Source organism: Oryctolagus cuniculus, chromosome X (genome assembly GCF_964237555.1).
Source record: "Oryctolagus cuniculus chromosome X, mOryCun1.1, whole genome shotgun sequence".
NCBI lineage: Eukaryota > Metazoa > Chordata > Mammalia > Lagomorpha > Leporidae > Oryctolagus > Oryctolagus cuniculus.
In genome coordinates, this window is record NC_091453.1 from 133,542,346 (window position 1) to 133,562,681 (window position 20,336).

A 20,336-nucleotide genomic window follows, 5' to 3' on the forward strand; every position below is an offset into this window, starting at 1 on the left:
AAATCAAAACCATACCATGCATCTTCTCTGACCACAATGGAATGAAACTGGAAATCAACAACTCAAAAATCTCTACATCATATGCAAACATGTGGAGAATGAACAACATGTTTCGAATGAACAATGTGTCATAGAAGAAATCAAAAGAGAAATAAAAAAAATTTCTAGAAAAAAATGAAGATGGTAATACAACATACCAAAATTTGTTGGATACAGCAAAAGCAGTGTTAAGAGGAAAGTTTATATCTATTGTGCCTACAGGAAGAAATTGGAAAGGCACCAAATGAATGAGCTATCAATGCATCTCAAGGACCTAGAAAATCAAGAGCAAACCAAACCCAAAACTGGTAGGACAAAAGAAATAATCAAAATTAGAGAAAAAAATCAATTAAACCAAAATGAAAAAAAAAATGATACAAAAGATCAGCAAAGTGAAGAGCTGTCTTTAAAAAAAAAAAAACTAAACATAATTGACACACCATTGACCTAACTGACCAAAAAAAAGAATAGAGAGGACCAAAATCAATACAATTAGAAAAGACAAAGGAAATGTAACAACAGACACCACAGAAATAAAAAAGAATCATCAGAAATTACAACAAAGAGCTATATGCCAACACATTGGGAAACCCAGAAGAAATTAACAAATTCCTGGACACATACAACCTACATAAATTGAGCCATGAAGACACAGAAAACCTAAACAGACCAATAACCAAGACAGAAATTGAATCAGTAATAAAGACCTTCCCAACAAAGAAAAGCCCAGGACCAGATGGCTTCATTACTGAATTCTAACAGATATTTAAAGAACAACTAACTCTAATTCTTCTCAAGCTGTTCAAAACAATTGAAATCTTTCTATGAAGCCAGAGAAAGAGAACTACAGACCAATTTCCCTGATGAAGATAGACACAAAATTCCTCAATAAAATACTAGCCATCGAATCCAACAACACATTAGAAAGATCATTCACCCAGACCTAGTGGGGTTTCTCCCTGATGTGCAGGGATGGCTGCACATTCACACATCAATCAATGTGATACATCATATTAACAAGCTCAGAAAAAAAAACATTTGATTATTTCAGTAGATGCAGAAGGAGCATTTGATAAAATACAACACCTTTTCATGTTGAAAACTCTAAGCAAATTGGAAATAGAAGGAACATTCCTCAACACAATCAAGGCAATTTATGACAAACCCACAGCCAGTGTCCTATTGAATGGGGGAAAAGCTGGAAATATACCCACTGAGATCCAGAATAAGACAAGGATGCTCCCTGTCACCATATTTTTTCATTTTAGTCCTGGAAGTTTTAGCCAGAGCCATTAGGCAAGAAAAAGAAATCAAAGGGTTACAAATTGGGAATGAGGAAGTCAAACTGTTCCTATTTGCAGATGACATGATTCTATATACAGGGGATCCAATGACTCCATAAAGACTATTGGAACTCATAGAAAAGTTTGGTAAAGTGGCACAATATAAAATTAATACACAAAAATCAACAGCCCTTGTATACGCAGACAATGCCATGGCTGAGACAGAACTTCCAAGATCAATCTCACTCACAATAGCTATAACAAATATCAAATACCTTGGAATAAATTTAAACAAAGATGTCAAAGATCTCTATGATGAGCACTACAAAACATTAAAAAAAAAAGAAATAGAAGAAGATAGCAAAAAATGGAAAAATCTTCCATAGTCAAGATTGGAAGAATCAATGTCATCAAAATGTCCATTCTTCCAAAAACAATTTACAGATTCAGTGCAGTACCAATCAGAATACCAAGGACATTCTTCTTAGATACAGAAAAAATGATGCTGAAATTCATATTGAAACACAGGAGACCTCAAATAGAAAAGTAATCTTATACAACAAAAACAAAGGTGGAGGCATCACAATACCAGATTTCAAGAACTACTACAGGGCAGTTATAATCAAAACAGCCTGGTACTGAAACAAAAACAGATGGATAGACCAATGGAAGAGAATAGAAACACCAGAACTTAATCCATGCATCTACAACCTACTTATCTTTGACAAAGGAGCAAAAATCAATCCCTGGAGTAAGGAGAGTCTTTTCAACAAATGGTGCTGGGAAATCTGGATTTCCACATGCAGAAGTATGAATCAAGACTGCTACCCTATACCTTACAAAAAACCTACTCAAAATGGATTAAAGACCTAAATCTACGACCTGATACCACAAATTATTAAAGAAATTTGGGGAAACTCTGCAAGACATTGGCATTGGCAATGAGTTCTTCAAAAAGATTGCAGAGGCACAGGCAATCAAGCCAAAAATGACAAATGTTATTGTATCAAATTGAGAAGCTCCTGCACTGCAAAAGAAACACTCAGCAAAGTTTGGGGCAACTAACAGAATGGGAGAAATTATTTGTAAACTATGCAACTGAGAGATCAAGAAACTCAACAACAACAACAAAGCAAAGAACCCAGTTAAGAAATGAGCAAAGGACTTAAACAGGAATTTTTCTTTCTTTTTTTTAAGAAAGCTTTTAATTAATAAATACAAATTTCATAGGTACAGCTTTAGGAATATAACAGTTCTTCCCCCTATATCCACCTTCCCACCCCTACTCCTGTCCCACCTCCTACCCCCTCTCCAATCCCATTATTCATTAAGATTCATTTTTAATTATCTTTATATACAGAAGACCAACTCTATACTAAGTAAAGATTTCAACAGTTTGCACCCACACAGACACACAAAGTATAAAGTACTATTTGAAGAAAAGTTTTACTTCACAGGACACCTCATCAAGGACAGATGTCCAACATGGGAAGTAAGTGCGCTGAGATCTCACTCACAGAGATCCTTCATGTAGATAATTTTTTGCCACAGTGTCTTGGCTTTCCATGCCTGAAATGCTCTCATGGGCTTTTCAGCCAGATCTGTATGCCTTAAAAGCTGATTCTTAGGTCAGAGTGCTTAAACAGGCATTTTTCAAAAGAGGAAATTCAAATGGCCTCAGACACATGAAATAAATGCTCAAGATCACTAGCCATCAAGCAAATGCAAATCAAAACCACAATGAGGTTTCACCTCATGCCCGTGAGAATGGCTTTCATACAGAAATCAACAAACAACAAATGCTGGCGAGGATGTGGAGAAAAAGGTACCCTAATTCACTGTTGATGGGAATGTTTACATTATGGAGATACCTCAGAAATCTGAATATAGTCCTACCATATGAACCAGCCATCACACTCCTAGGAATTTACCAAATGGAAATGAAATCAGCATATGAAAGAGTTATCTGTAACCCCATGTTTATTGCAGCTCAATTCACAATTGCTATGGTATGGAATGCACCCAAATGCCCATCATCTGAAGACTATATAAAGAAATTATTGGATATGTACACCATGGAGTACTACATAGCAGTAAAAAAAAAATCCGGTCATTTGCAACAAAATGGATGAAACTGTAAATCATCACACTTAGTGAAATAAGATAGTCCTCAAAGCACAAATACTATATGCTCTCCCTGACATGTGACAGCTAATAGAACACCTAAAAGGCAATCTATAGAAGTGACATTGACACTTGAGAATCAATGACTTTGAACAACCCCTTGTCTTGACTGTTGAGGAATAGTTTTTTTTATCCCATACTATTTGTTGAACTCTTAACATAGAGTTAATCCTATGTGTGTAAAGTTAATTGAAAATAGATCTTAGTAAAAATATGAATGGGAATAGGAGAAGGAGGAGGAAGAGAGGTGGGAGAGTAAGTGGGAGGACAGGTATGGTGGGAAGAATCACCATGTTACTGAAGTTGTAATTTTGAAATGTATAGAGGGGAGTTCCAAGATGGCAGAGTAGGGAGGGAGCTTGCTGCTCTAGCCCAAGAGAAGATAGTTTTTAAAAAGTGGAGAGGGGGCCGGCACCATAGCGCAGTAGGTTAATCCCCGCCTGTGGCACCGGCATCCCATATGGGCACCGGGTTCTAGTCCCAGTTGCTCCTCTTCCAATCAAGCTCTCTGCTATGGCCTGGGAAAGCAGTAGAAGATGGCCCAAGTCCTTGGACCCCTACACCCGCATGGGAGACCAGGAAGAAGCACCTGGCTCCTGGCTTCGGATCGGCACAGCTCGGGCTGTTGTGGCCGTCTGGGGAGTGAACTAATGGATGAAAGATCTCTCTCTCTCTCTGTCTCTCTCTCTCGCTGTCTGTAATTCTACCTCTCAAATAAATAAATAAAATTTTTTTAAATAAATAAATAAAAATAAAGAGTGGAGAGAGTGTAGTCTCTGGGAAGAATTAGAGAGAAAATGATAGAGGAAACCATAGAAATTAGAGGGACATCGTGGACCTATGTGGAGGGCGTGGGCACCCATGGCTTGGGACTCCAGCAGCTGAGGGCCTACACACCAGTGCAGGAAAGTAAGGCTAGACCACAACAGCCCAAGCCACTGGTGAAAAAGCGGCAGGAAGTGCCTAGAGGGAACCTGGCTTGGAGCCCTGTGGGGGAAAGTGTACCAGCCAAACTAGAGGAGAAAAAAGTAAAAGGACAGGATGGACACATTTCTCTCTCCCAGATCACTTTACAATGACATACTGTAACAAGCCAATAGAGCAGGCACCATTTTGGACATACATAACAGCTGATCCAGCTCATGTCAGCGCCTGGCAACCAGCTGAGTAGAGACTCATGACTCTGGTAGGGAGAACTAACAGCGAGAAGGACCTTGTGACTGTGTGAGTTTTCTGTACTGGGACTCAAAAAAAACTGAGGGTGTATGGGAGGACTCACGGTGTGGTTGGGACTTCGAGCAGTCTCATTGGGAGATTCCACAAGCTCAGGGGTTCCTGGTTACCTCATGAGAGATATTGCTGAAGAATCTGAGCTTACACTGAGGACTGCACAGATCCTTTGTGTGGACCCTGGGACAGAACGGATGAATATTACACCTACTGGGGCTAGCGCTCCAGTCTCCTTTGAGGAGAGGAGCTCAGCTGAGCAAAATAAACCTCCCTTCTGTTAAAAAGATTCACCATGCCAAACCTGGGTGTGTCACCCTAGACATGCCCTTAACCCTGGAGAAATGAACAGAGCTCTCTGGCTACAGCCACTACAAGCCTCTAGAAATTCACTGAAAGCAAACATTCCACTTATTTACAGAGTCATAGTACAAAGATAAAAGCCACCACGGGGGGGGGGGGGGGAAACGAGTATCTCCACAAATGCTGAACAACAAATGCACCAATTCAAGAAACAAGAATAAGGAAGACATAATGATGCCCCCAAAAGAACATGACCTTCAGTACTAGATTGTGAAGATGATGAAATAGAAGAAATGCAAGAAATGGAATTCAAAAAATTGATGGTAAAATTCCATAGAAGTAATCAAAAGCAAGTGCACAAACTACTGAAATCCATACAGGACATGAAAGAAAATTTCTCCTATGAAATTGAGATCTTAAAGAGAAATCAAAATGAAATGAAGAATTCAACAGAATAAAAAATGTAGTGGAGAGTCATAAGAACAGAATTGGTGAAGCAGAAGAAAGAATATTGGACTTAGAAGGAAAAGCACAGGAAAGTATACAGTCAAACCAAAGACAAGAAGAAGAAATTAGAAAACTAAAAAACACTGTTGGGCACTCTGACCTCAGATTCAGCCCTTAATGCACTCGGATCTGGCTTAAAAGTCCATGAGAGTATTTCAGGCATGGAAAGCCAAGACACTTTGGCAAAAAAAAAAAAAATGACTTAAATGAAAGATCTCTGTGAGTGAGATCCCAGCGGAAAGAATGGGTCATCAAAGAAGGAGGTACCTTTCTCTGAAGGGAGGAGAGAACTTCCACTTTGACTACGGCCTTGTCTAAATAAGATTGGAGTTGGCGAACTCAAGAGGCCTTGGCAGCTCATGACGAGAGCCTTGGGTGATTACTGATGTCATAAATAAGAGTGTCAATTGTTAAATCAACAACAGGAGTCACTGTGCACTTACTCCCCATGTAGGATCTCTGTCCTTAATGTGTTCTACAATGTAAATTAATGCTATAACCAGTACTTAAACAGTACTTTTATACTTTGTGTTTCTGTGTGGGTGAAAACTGTTGAAATCTTTACTTGGTATATATTAAATTGATCTTCTGTATATAAAGATAATTGAAAATGAATCTTGATATGAATGGGATGGGAGAGGGGGTGGGAGATGGGATGGTTGTGGGTGGGAGGGAGGTTATGGGGGGAAAACCCACTATAATCCAAAAGTTGTACTTTGGAAATTTATATTTATTAAATAAAAGTTAAAAAAAAGAATTTAAAAAAACCACTGTTGGGAATCTAAAGGATAGTGTGTGTGTGTGTGTGTGTGTGTACACCCCAACATATGGGTTCTAGGAGTTCCTGAAGGCATGGAGAGAAATAAAGGATTAGAAGGCCTTTTAAGTGAAATGTTAGCAGAAAACTTCCCGGGTTTGGAGAACGAAAGGGACATCCAAGTACAGGAAGCACACAGAACTCCCAATAGACATGACCAGAAAAGATCCTCACCATGACACATTGTAATCAAACTCACCACAGTAATACATAAAGAGAAGATCCTAAAATGTGCATGAGAAAAATGCCAGATTACTTTCAGAGGATTTCCAATTAGACTCACAGTGGACTTCTCATCAGAAACCTTACAGTCTAGGAGAGAATGGTGCGATATAGTCCAAGTCTTAAGAGATAAAAACTGCCACCCCAGAATATTATATCCTGCAGAGCTCTCATTTGTGAATGAAGGTGAAATAAAGACCTTCCATAACAAACAGAAATTGAAAGAATTTGTCACCACTCGTCCAGCCCTGCAAAAGAGGCTCAAGGCTGTGTTGCATACACATGGTCATGATTACAAAAGAAGGTAAAGGAAGAAAATCTTCCAGTAAAAGATCACAGAAAGTTCAAAGTAAAAACTAGGAATATCTTTGGAAAAATGGCAGGGCAAAGTCATTATTTATCAATAGTCACCTTGAATGTAAATGGCCTCAACCTCCCCAGTTAAGACAGGCTGGCTGAATGGATTAAAAAATAAAACCCATCTATTTGCTGCCCACAAGAAACACATCTCACCAACAAAGATGCATGCAGACTGAAAGTGAAAGGATAGAAAGAGATATCCATGCCAACAGAAACAAAAAGAGAGCTGATGTGTCCTCATCAAATTCACTCTGTCAGCACATGAACTCCTTATTCCACTCCCTGAACTGGCTTCTTCTCTAGTCTTCACCTCATCAATAAAGCACAGCTACCCTCTTAGTTACCGAAGTCAGAAATCTAATAATCATTCTTGAGACCTTACCCAAATCAGTCCCAAATCCTACACATTCCATCTTCTAAACAAATCTTATACATGTGCCTTCCTCTCTGTTCCTACTTCAAATTTTCTATTCTTGTGGAATCCATCTACAAAATAAGCCCCAGGCCCTACCACTTTTGAAACACAAAATTATAAAACAACCAGTTTTGTATTTGCTTTGATATCCTTCAAAATCCTTAAATGTCTATTCTCAACCACATCTCTCACCCTAAGAGGTAGTCACTATCCTGTCTTTTATGGTAATTAAATCCTTGCTAATCTTTATATTTTTCTTCCTAAGTACACTTTTCTAAACTGTATAATTTAATTTTGCCCATTTTGAACTTTATGTAAATAACATACTATGTGTATTCTTTTGAGACTCTTTTACTCAATATTGTGTTTGTGAGATTAACTTTTGTTATTGTGTATAGTTTTATTTTATAATATTCATTGTCAAATAGTATTACATTGTGTGAAATATATTATCCATTTTACTGCTAATGGAAATTTGAGTGATTTATTACTTGAATCCCTCTTTCCCTTTCCTTCTGGCCTTTCCCTTTGTCTTTCCTTATTCCTCTTTTTCAGCATTCTCCTCTTTGCTTCTGTCTCTGTATTGTACTTTTGTCTCCCTGCTTTTGTAATATCTTTATCTCAATTCTTATCTCTTCTTTCCAGGCTCCAGACTCTTAGCTCCAACAGAAGCTACATTAGATATTCCAGAGAGGAAAAAGACTTCCCTCTTAGTATCCATATGTCATGTTCAGTGCAAATGGTTTTTTGGCTCTAATTATGCCATCATAGCTCTTTTATTCTAATCATTGTCTCCATAAATATGGGGCACTTTAACGGTCCAGGTAATGTAACAGGTGCACTCTCTACTTGGAACAAGCTTTTTTAGGGGTGGGATAGAGAAATGATCGGTAGAAAAATAAAGAAACATATCTAGTGTATAATACAATAAGGAAATAATAAAATGCAATGAACTATAAAGTGAAAGGAATTAAAAACCTAATTCAATATCCTGCACTGTATAAAAAATGAAATTCCAACTGAATGAAATAAAAATAAAGTTTTAGAAGAATGAAGAGTTAAGAGTTGGGGCCAGCACTGTGGCGTAGCATGTTAAGCCTCCACCTGTAGCAAGGCACCCGCCATGGGCAGGGATTTAAGTCCCAGCTGCTCCATTTCCAATCCAGCTCCATGATAACATACCTGGTAAAGCAGTACAGGTGGCCCAAGTGATTGGGCCCCTGAACCCACATAATAGACTCCGAAGAAGCTCCTGGCTCCTGGTTTCAGGCCAGCCCAGCTCTGGACATTGCGGCCATTTGGGGAGTGAAGCAGTGGGTGAAAGATCTCTCTCTCTTTGTTTTTCTCCCTCCCTCACTCCCTCCCTCTCAAATAAAATAATCTTTTAAAAAACAAGAGTTAAGTTTTTTAACTTAACAAGAGTTAAGTTTTTTTAGGTAGCTTCTCCACACATTTTGTTCATGATTTTTAGTTGTATACAGTAGGACATGGAACTTTCAAAGGAATATGTTTTTAATTTTATAGACACACCATATTTGTTTTTAAAAGACTGTATTAGTTATCCACTAGCATTGTATGAGAATATGCTTTTACCCATAAGCCCACTAGTAATAATGGTCTTATAATTTTTGAGGTTTGCTGAGTATAGTGTTATCTCATTAGTATCATACTTTTGCATTACTCTAAAGGGCAGTGAAATTGCAAATTTCTATCATATTTGTGAACATTAATATATATTTATATATATATAAACACATACACTTATGTATGTATGTGATGGGCTGAATTGTGTCCCCCTCCATCAAAAAATAATAATTTTATCAATTAAAGTCCTAATCTTCAGTGCCTCAGAATATGACTTTATTTGAAGATGGGGTCAACTTAAAAGGTAATTGGAAAAATTAGGGTCATAAGGATGGGCCCTAACCCAATACAACTTGTGCCCTTATAAGAAGAGGAGATTAGGACACAGACATACATAGGGGAAACCATGTGAAGACCCAGGGAAATTATAGCCATCTACAAGCCAGGGAGAGAGGTCTCAGAAGAAACCAACCTTTCTGACACTTTCTTCTCAGATTTCTAGCCTCCATAATTGTAAGACAATACATCTGTTTCTTAAACCACCTGCTCAGTGGTACTTTGTTATGGCAGCCCTAGCAAACTAATACTATATATTTAACTAATACTATATATATAAATAATACTATATATACTATATATATACTAATACGCACACATATATAAATATATACTAATACACACATATTTATGTGTGTGTTTATATGATATTATACACTCATTGAGAAAATATGTTGCCTGGGCATGGACTGGTTTATGAAAAGACATAATATAGAAGGAGATGGTGAAATAAAACAGGGGCAGCCAAGTAAATATTGAAAGGAAAAATAGTGACTGAACTTTAAAAGTATGCATTGTAAGATCACATTTGTGTATTTATATGTTTATAGGTATTTATATGTTTATATATTTATATGTTTATAGGTAATGTAATTGTTAAAGAAATAAGACTCTTTCATGGCATATAAATTCATGTATTATTTGGATATTAGTTTGGTGGCATTCATTTCCCTTTCTCCAATATCCACGGGACCCAAATGCTGTTTAACTCACTGTGCATAATGTTGGAGGCTTGGAACTCTGGATCCTGGGGCTGCACTCCAGCTGCCTCTGGGAGAAAGCGTTGCATATTCTCTGTGAGGTACCAACTCTGATTCTCATCAAATACAGAAAACAGGATGACATTTCTCTTGTCTGACATCATCTGTTAATTATATATATTGTCCATGTTCATTGCAGCAGTTTTAGCCAAGAAATTAAAACAACATAAATTTTCATCAATTGATAAGTAAAGAAAATGTGGTATATATACATAATGGAATGCTCTTCAGCTATAAAAAGGATGCAATCCTGTCATTTGTGACAACCTGGGTGGAACTGGATGTCATTATGTTAAAAGAAATAAGCCAGGCACAGAAAGATACATACCACATGATTTCACTCACATGTGGGATCTAACTTGATCTCATAGAGGTTGATAAAATAGTAGTTACGAGACTGGAGAAAGTAGGAGGAAAGGAGAGATGGTAAAGATTGATCAATGAGTGTAAAATTAGTTATATAGGAAAAATAAACTCTGATATTCTATTGCACAGCAGGGTTTCTACAGATGATGAAAATGTGTTATGTATTTCAAAAAAGCTAGAAGTCTTTGAATGTCTTCACCACAGAGAAATGATAAATTATTGAGGAACTAGATAGGTTTACCCTAATTTTAACAGTATACAATGCATACATAAAGTTGTATTTATGAAATACCTTAAGTAAAAGGCTTCTGGGAAAAAACACAAAATATCACATGGCATGCCATAAATATGTATAATTTTATGTGTCAATTAAAAACAAATAAATAGAGTTGGGCATTTGATACAGTGGTCAGGATGTCTGTATCCCATGTTGAAGGGCCTGGGTTTGAGTCCTGACTCCACTTGAAGGCATTTAGTGACCAAAAAATGGGAGTTTCTCTCTCTCTCTCCTTTTGAATAAAAATAGATAAATAAATAATGGAAAGAAGCATTAATGATATTGTGAAGTAGGAACTTGTGGTGTATGATAGAACTGATGATATGCACGCTCACTTTCATTTCCTCTTAGGGTTAATATTATGGCATGTACCAGGGCTGAAAATGGAAGTGGATGCTATGAGCAGTGAGTATAAGTTCAGAGCAAATGTGTCCCCAAGGCAAAAGGGTGACTGGATCCACTTAAAGTTTCTTCTGGATTGAAGACCATATACTAGCTGATATTTTGGTACAGTGAGTAGTATCATTCTCTCCATGCTCAGATGAGAAGATTTTAACCCTTAATGCACAAGTAATTATTTGGCTTTTAAATAAGTTATTTGAGTTAAATATGATTAATGCCTTTCCTAAACTTACAACCACAGGGCTACCAAGCTATAAAACTAATAAAAATACAAAGGCAGAAATCAAATAACAGAGATATGGAGAACTTCAAAAATGTTGAACAACAGTAATGCCTTAAGTTTTTGGATTAAAAAATTAAATTTTTTTCAGAAAAGCAATTTTTAGATGAACCAATTTTATGAATTAATTTCTAATGGAATATATATTTAATGTGTAAAAATAACTAATATGTATAATTTCATTTGCACAATCTATAGCTACTGAAACCAAAATTCCGAGGGGAAGTAATTGACGAATATATAGATACATTTCAGTCCTCTTCAAAAACTGGTGGGAAGGGCAGCATTGTGGCATAGCAGGTTAAGCCTCTGCCTGTAGAACCGGCATTCCATATGAGTGCTGATTCGAGCCCCAACCGTTCCACTTCCAATCCAGCTCCCTGTTAAGCATCTGGGAAAGCAGCAGAAGATGGTCCAAGTCCTTGGGCCCCTGCACCCACGTGGGAGACCCAGTTGAAGCTCCTGCCTTTTGGATTCAGCCTTGCCCAGCTCCAGCCATTGCTGCCATTCAGAGGATGGAAGATCTCTATGCCCATCGCTCCCCCCCCTTCCATCTCTCCGTAACTCTGCCTTTCAGATAAATAAAAATAAATCTTAAATTAAAAAGTTGGTGGGAAAACTGTAATTAGGAAAAATGTGTTGGGACAACTCTAGCTTCTGTGAGGTTATATGCCACATGTTTTACCAGCACTAAAGTTTATGTGCTTAATTCTCAAAACAAATGAAATGTTTTCAGACTAGTAATAATCTTACGGATCATAAATAACCAAATGGACATTCAGTTAAGCCTTGGCAATATGGCATTGAGTTTTTCTGGACTCAAACGGGCAACTGAGATTTATTTCTTAAAGCAGCAGAAGTGGTCCAAATGCTAGACATTCTGAAGGATTTTATATTTTGAAGTGTTTTTGAGTCACCTATAATTATATGTTCAGGGTATAAATCTGATACACACACACACAGTATGTGTGTATGTGTGTGTGTGTCTGTGGATCATCTAGAAATAGGTGATAATTAGAGAGTTAAATCCAAGACTGAGAATGAGTATTATAGAAATACTTTCACTCTCAGGCTCTAGCAGGCAAATTTATTACACCAAATTCAAATTCAGCAGCAGCTAAGTGGGACCGGGCTCATTTCCTCTATATGCCTATGTTGCAGGCTACTTTATTTTCTGGAGGCTATAGGGGAACATACACTGAGAGATTGTTGGACTTACATGGAAGTTCATATGACTCTCATTTGATTCTTAGCTTCACATTCAGCATTTAGAAAGGGAAGAACTTACCTGATTTCCTCTTTGATCTACAGATTCTTTGTAGCAGATGAGGAGAGGGCCAATGAGTCCTGAAGCTAGATCTCTGTCCAGATTAATGAAACTAGAGTAATATCGTGTGAGGCATCGAGGATCTGATTTAGTTGGCCCATCTTCTACGGTCACTTTCCATTTGTACTTGAATATTTCTCCTGGCAGAATTGGCAAATCCTTCAAATGTTTCATACCTACCCACACCCAAACACAGAAATATCTGTTAGAGTATAACAAATTTCATATTGGCAAAGTTAAATTGAATTAAGTTTTTCTTAAAGCTGATCCCATACATACTTTAAGTTTGGCCTATAGATTTCTTCACATAGTGAACTGTAACCTAACCTAGGTATAGAGTATAACCTAATCTGGAAGTACATCCTTGTAACAAACAACTGAATATAAATCATATAAGGAAAATGCTAAAATTCTGGCTGTAGTTAATCATGTTATTTCTGCATACCATTTCCTACTATCTAGCTATAAGCCACACATGAAGCAGGGCAGGACATGCTGAACCATTTTTTGTCTGGATCTCTGCCTCTGTTCTGGTAAACTCTGCTAGATTCAATTTATCTAAAGTTTCCTTTGTTAACAGTAATAATATTATTGCAATGATTTATCAGTAATTGGAAACTGAAATTGTACCCATTTTAAGATGAACACATTTTTCAACACAGGAAATGGGTCCAAAATGAAGGATAAAAATCATATAATTATCTCAAGAAGTGTAGAGAAAGCATTTGATAAAATTCAATGTCCTTTCATGACAAAAATATTTTACACATTGAGTATAGAAGGAACATATTTCAATACAATAAAGGCAATACATTACAAGCCCACAGCCAACATAATATCAAATGAGGAAAATCTGGAAGCATTTTTATTAATATCTGGAACCAGGCAAGGAAGTTTACTCTCACCACTTTTTTTTTTGACAGGCAGAGTGGACAGTGAGAGAGAGAGACAGAGAGAAAGGTCTTCCTTTGCCGTTGGTTCACCCTCCAATGGCCACTGCGGCTGGCGCGCTGCAGCCGGCGCACCACGCTGATCCGATGGCAGGAGCCAGGTGCTTCTCCTGGTCTCCCATGGGGTGCAGGGCCCAAGCACTTGGGCCATCCTCCACTGCACTCCCTGGCCACAGCAGAGAGCTGGCCTGGAAGAGGGGCAACCGGGACAGAATCCGAATCCGGCGCCCCAACCGGGACTAGAACCCGGTGTGCCGACTCTCACCACTTTTATTCAATATGATTCTGTTTTAGCCAAAGCCATAAGGCAATAAAAATAAATTAAGGGGCTACAAATTGGAAAGGAAGTCAAATTATCCTTGTTTGCAGATTACATGATTCTTTTTATAGGTAAACCAAAAGAACACACTAGTAGACTGTTATAACCGGTAAGAGAATTCAGCAAAAGTTGCAGAATATAAAATCAACACACACAAAAAATTCTTATATAACAACAAAAATCTGACTGAGAAAGAACTTTTAGCAATCCTATTCACAATAGCTACAAAAACATTTAAGTACCTTGGGATAGATTAACCAAAGATGTGAAAGAGCTCTACAATGCAAATTATAAACCATTAATGAAAGGAATAGAAGATACCAAAAAAATGGAAAAAATTTTCCATGTTCATGGATTCAAAGAATTAATATTATCAAAATGTCCATTGTACCCATAGCAATTTACAGATTCATTGCAATTCCCATCAGAATTCTAATGACATTCATTAGAAAACTAAAAAAAACTAAAATTTTTATGAAAACAAAAAAACACCCCAAATAGCCATCTTAAAGCAAACTCAAAGAAATCTTAAACAGAAAAAGACAGAAGCATCACAATGTCAGATTTCAAGACAAACTACAGGGATATTATAACCCAAGTGGTATGGTACTGGCATAAAAATAGACATGCAAACTGATCATAAAGATGGAAGTGTCAAAGGGATCACATAAATAAGACCAAGTGTCTGGTAATAACAATAGATAGAATTAAAAAGGAGAGATGATCCAACATGGGAAGCAGGGCACACAGCAGACTCACTGAATGACAAATTCCCTAAACAACACTCTGGCTTCAAAATCAGCCTTTAAGGCATTTGGATCTGGCTAAAAAGCCCATGAGAGCATTTCAGGCATGGGAAGCCAAGACACTGTGGCAAAAAAATGACCTACATGAAAGATCTCTGTGAGTGAGATCCCAGTGGAAAGAAGGGATCATCAAAGAAAGAGGTACCTTGATCTTCTGTATATAAAGATAATTAAAATGAATCTTAATGAAGAATGGGATGGGAGAAGGAATAGGAGGTGGGTCAGGAATGGTGGTGAGAGGGCAGGTATGGGGGGAAGTACTGCTATATTCTAAAAGGTGTACCTATGAAATCTATAGTTATTAAATAAAAGCTTTCTTAAAAAAAGAACATAATTGTTTATAAACAAATATAATCTTAAAAGAAGGCTACTGGTTAATTTTAAGAAGGGCATTTCTGGGAATAGATACAAAAAGGAAAGTGTGGATTAAGATGTTGCCCCAGATGGCTAAGACAAAAAAAAGCCCCTAATGTGCCCAATACACAAGACAGATTGACCTAATGTACAAGATTAATAGCTCTACTTGTGACAATCCTCAGATGAGTCTCAGCAGATGCTTCTCTTGAGTACTTGGCAAGCATTTTTAGAGTAATTTATTCTCACTCTCAAAAGAATATTTGTCATTCAATTCCCCTCTGTACTGTTAGGTTTTTTCCTTTTTTAACATTCATAGAAGGCAAGGTGGCAGCCAGTTAAAGCAGAAAAGGCTCTTATTGTAGGGGGCACAGAATAGGTGGGTGAAAAATTTAGCTATTTCCAAAAATCGTAATATGACTTAACGTATTTTACTATGCACTCAACACAAAACTGAACTGTAGATGTATCATGTCAAATAAAACTAATAACCTCTGGAAGGCAGAGGTTCAATTGCTCCTACATTTCTGTTCAGACAGGTTATCTTTCTGCTTAAAGGAGCCTTTTGTTTCCCCGTTTTGTTGTGCAACTTAATGTAAGAGTGTGTAATTGTAGTTTGCATGTAGGTAAAACTGATTCTCTATCATTTTTAATAGAAATCCAAGAGCACAATGAAAATGAACCTACCTTGACATTTATAGTATTTAATTCATATAGTAGCTGATGATTCCTTTTAGAAGAGGTATTTTTGAGTATAAAGAGCTACTAGGGCTATAATTCTCTGCATATGAAATATGGATCTTGACACATGTATGCCCACTCTTCTCATAATTTCCTGTATGAACTGAACAGGTTTGCAATCTCTCAGGGATATAGGGTCCATACCCAAATGGTATGGAGGAAAATAAGTTCATTTTGTAACATCCTCTGGAATGATTTTTCTATCTAGAGATGAGCAGACAATGTTAAATTTCTGTTTCATTGCAGAATTAAATTATTTTTGACACAGAAGAAATAAGAATGGGATGGCATGCTTAACTGAATATTCCCAGTAATTGAAACTTATCACACAAATGGTATCAATTTTTTTTCTTTTTTTCTTTTCTTTTATTTATTTATTTTTTTTTTTGGACAGGCGGAGTTAGACAGTGAGAGAGAAACAGAAAGAAAGGTCTTCCTTCTGTTGGTTCACCCCCAAGATGGCTGCCATGGCCGGCGCGCTGCACTGATCTGAAGCCAGGAGCCAGATGCTTCCTCCTGGCCTCCCATGCGGGTGCAGGGCCCAAGGACCTGGGCCATCCTTTACTGCCTTCATGGGCCACAGCAGAGAGCTGGACTGGAAGAGGAGCAACCGGGACAGAATCCAGCACCCCAACCGGGACCAGAACCTGGAGTACCGGCGCCGCAGGCGGAGGATTAGCCTAGTGAGCCGCAGTGCGGGCCTCAAATGGTATCAGTTTTAAAAAGAATAAAATATAGTAGAATGCACTCAACACACACACACACAAATCACTTAAATCTAGTAATGCCTTACTCTTTCCTGGTTATCAGAATATTTGTTAAGGTATATAGTTATTTGAGTGTGTTAGACTGGTTCCCAAAAAAGCAGAACCTGAAACAATGGCTTGCTTGATGAGGAAGATAAGTTGGCCATCACTACAGACAACTCAAGTTTCATTCCATGAAATCTAATAAATTGTGGTTCAGAATTGTATTCCTCCTTATGACTAAAAACAGAAGCTTTTGTTCATTAGTTCATGTCTTGCAATGATCAATGGCTCTGCCAGCATAAAATTCTCCAATTCCTAGTTACACATCTAGGTCTCCTGCAGGTTTTTTCTGGAAGAAAGTGAGAAGTCTTAGGTATTGACTCATGAAGTTAATACTGAGCAAAGCTGATCCATTCATTAATTGTGACCAATATAGTAACATGAGATGTTAGTAGGGGAAACGGAATGAGGGGCATATGTGAATTCTTTATGTTACTACCTCACAATTTTGTTTTGTAAATTTAAAACTGTTCTGAAATAAAATGTTAAAAAATTGATCTAAAAAATAGACATGCTGATCAATGGAACAGAATAGAAACCCCCGAAATAAATCCATGCACCTTCAAACAACTAATCTTTGACAAATGAGCTAAAATCACACCCTGGATAAAGGACATACTCTTCAACAAGTGGTGTTGAGAAAATCGGATCTCCAGATGCAGTACTTGGAAACAAGACCTCTACCTTACACCTTATACAAAAAAATCAAATCAAAATGTATCAAGGGTCTAAACCCAATTCCTGAAGATATCAAATTGCTAGAAGAAAATTTAGGGAAAACAATGCAAGACATCAGCATAAGGAAAGATTTTTTTGGATAAGACTCCAAAATCACAGGTAGTAAAAGCAAAAATAGACAAATGGGATTACATCAAGCTAAGAAGATTCTGCATGGCAAAGGAAACAACTAACAAAGTGAAGAGACAACTGACAGAATGAGAGAAAATTTTGTGAAGCATGCATCTAATAAAGGATTAACATCTAGAATATATAAAGAGCTCGAGAAACTTAACAACAAAACAAAAAATCCAGTTAAGAAATGATCAAGAATATGAATAGATATTTTTCAAAGAAAGATGTACAAATGGCTAACAAACACATGAAAAAAAAAACCACTCAGGATTACTAACCACTAGGGAAACGCAAATAAACACCACAATGAAGTATCACCTCACTCCAATTAGAGTGGCTTTTAACCAAATATCAAAAAATTACAAGTGTTGGCGAGGTTGTAGAGAAAAGGGAGCACTAATACACTGTTGGTGGGAATACGAATTAACACAACCATTATGGAAAATAGTATGGAGATTCCTCAAAAAAACTAAAAATGGTTCTACTGTATGACCCAGCCATCTTACTCCTGGGAATATATCCAAAGCAAGTGAAATCAACATATGAATACTCCTATGTTTATAGCAGCTCAACTCATAATAACAAGGATATGTAATGAACCTAGTTGTCCATTAACTGATGACTGGATAAGGAAAATATGACATACATATATATATATAATGGGATATTACTCAGCAATAAAAACAAAGAAATCTTGACATTTGCAACAAAATGGATAGAATTGGAGATCTTTATGCTGTGAAACAAGATTCAAAAAGACAAATATCACATTTTCTCTTATATGTAGAAGTTAATATACATAGAGCATAAAAATTGTGTGGATGTCCCATTATTTGGTATATAGATAGCTATAAATAATGTCTTCATAATTATACCATCTACATGACAATATACCCATTTTTCCTCACTTTATGATATATGTGTACATATATATCTACATATGAAGTACATGTGGCAAAATGTTAAAAAAATCACTAAATCTTAAAATAAATTTTAAAATGCAAAAGAGATTACTAGATTTCAAAAGTATGGAGGCAGCCAACAATTATATTCAGAGAAAAAAAATATGACTTTATATGCCAAAGCAATCAGCCTCAAGACTTTAGGACACTTGTATTAGTTGCAGTGGAGAGATGCCAGTTGAATAGGCTGTGTGATAGTTGAGTGTCAGCAAGAATACTTACCTTTTGACAATCTTCCTGAGTGCAGAGGACTGACATCAGTGATTCCATGTGGGTAGATGTTATATGGCCGGCTTGCTTGATTCTTAAATATAATCTGAGAGTAAAAATTAGATGTAATATCAAGTCCTAAGACAACTGGAATCAGCAAGAAAATTGTGACCTATCGCCAGAAAAACAAAAGCTGCCTGTATGCATCAGCAATATAGGAAGTCAAGCCTAGCTAAAATTCAAAGTGCTATTTTCATGAAATTGCTCATTCAGAAACTTAGGTTTCTCCTAAAGGCTCTTTCCCATAAAAAAAATGTTTCAGCCACCTGCAATGCCAGCATCCTCTATGGGGACCGGTTTGAGTCCCAGTTACTCCACTTCTGATCCAGCTACCTGGTATTGCACCTGAGAAAGCAGCAGAGGATGGTCCAAATGCTTGGGCCCCTGTACTCTTGTGGGAGACCTGGATGAAGCTCCTGGCTTCTGGCTTTGGCCTGGCTTAGTCCTGGACATTGCAGACATTGGATGCAAATTTACTCCCCAAATATATTCATATTTGAAAGTACCATCAACATTTGTCTAACATTTATAATTTTTAAAAGGTTATGTCTATTGCAGACAAAACTGAATTATGTAGTATTTCAAAACTCAAAACACTTCAACTTACCAACAGTGTGTCTCCAACTTCTCCATAAAGTAATGGTCCCAAGATTCCTGATTCATATTGCATAGTTTCACGAGTCTTGAATGTTTCATCTGTGTATGCCATAAATCGGACCTTTTTGTACTTTCTACCAATCCGCTGAGGACCATTATTCAAATACTGACTTTGATAACTTCTATGTGGCAGAAAAAAAAGTTGAGACATTGGGATGGAAAACTCTAGGTAGGATAAAATCCAACTGTAAAATAGCTATATGATTTGATCAAGGCAAGGAGTGAGAAGAATGCATTGCTGATGTTTAACTGTGTCAATCTCTGAATATGTTAATGCCCTTGCCATTTGATTCCATACTTGTGCCTAACTTTTACTGATTTGTTGGTTTGAATATCTTGGAAGAACCTTTTGAGTAAAGAGAAGAGATAGTACCAGAAGTCAAAGGGTGCTTACCTGTCATCAGGTGTGGCAACTGAAGGTGCATAGTCCCAGTCCTCCTCTTCAGCAGCAATATAATGTATCCAAGTTTTAGGGTGTTTCTTGGCAACTGAGCGAATTTGGATATAGGAAGCAGAGTTGTCATCATCAAACCTGAACACATCCATTTCAGAATCCTTAACATCATCATCATAATATTCTTCTTCTTCATGATTTTTCATCCGCAGTTGGGGTTCCTCTGGGCATTTATCAACTTTGATATAAGCTTCCATGCCATCTGGAGTCACATAAGCCAAACAAAGTTAGATTTCTGGCTTTAACTTATTTTTTATTTTATTTTAAATTTTTAAAATTTATATAAAGGGAAAAATTTCACATCTTTCATATACAGTTTTAAAAACATAATTATATTTCCCACCCAACCTTCCCTCATTCCTTCTTCCTTTCTTGTTTTTACATTCAATTTACTTTATAATCACAAGCTAAACCTAACTCCACTAAATAAAGAATCCAACAAGTAGTAGGTAGAAAAATTACTGTTCAGGGC

The 20,336-nt window shown here is 37.0% G+C and overlaps 1 protein-coding gene across 4 annotated transcripts in view; it reads right to left on the reverse strand.

The window, feature by feature from the left end:
- Window positions 1-20,336, reverse strand: part of F8 (coagulation factor VIII) — a 152,961-nt gene that overhangs the window by 89,613 nt on the left and 43,012 nt on the right. For all 4 annotated transcript variants that reach the window (XR_001792396.3, XM_070066324.1, NM_001171271.1 and 1 more), the window contains exons 8-12: window positions 19,805-20,066; window positions 19,361-19,532; window positions 18,706-18,799; window positions 12,652-12,866; window positions 9,992-10,142 (exon numbers count right to left, since the gene is read on the reverse strand). Coding sequence is in view for 3 of the 4 variants with exons in the window: in XM_070066324.1 (XP_069922425.1) it covers window positions 9,992-10,142; window positions 12,652-12,866; window positions 18,706-18,799; window positions 19,361-19,532; window positions 19,805-20,066 (894 nt within the window). In the remaining variant the exon portion in view is untranslated. The remainder of the gene's footprint in view (window positions 1-9,991; window positions 10,143-12,651; window positions 12,867-18,705; window positions 18,800-19,360; window positions 19,533-19,804; window positions 20,067-20,336) is intronic.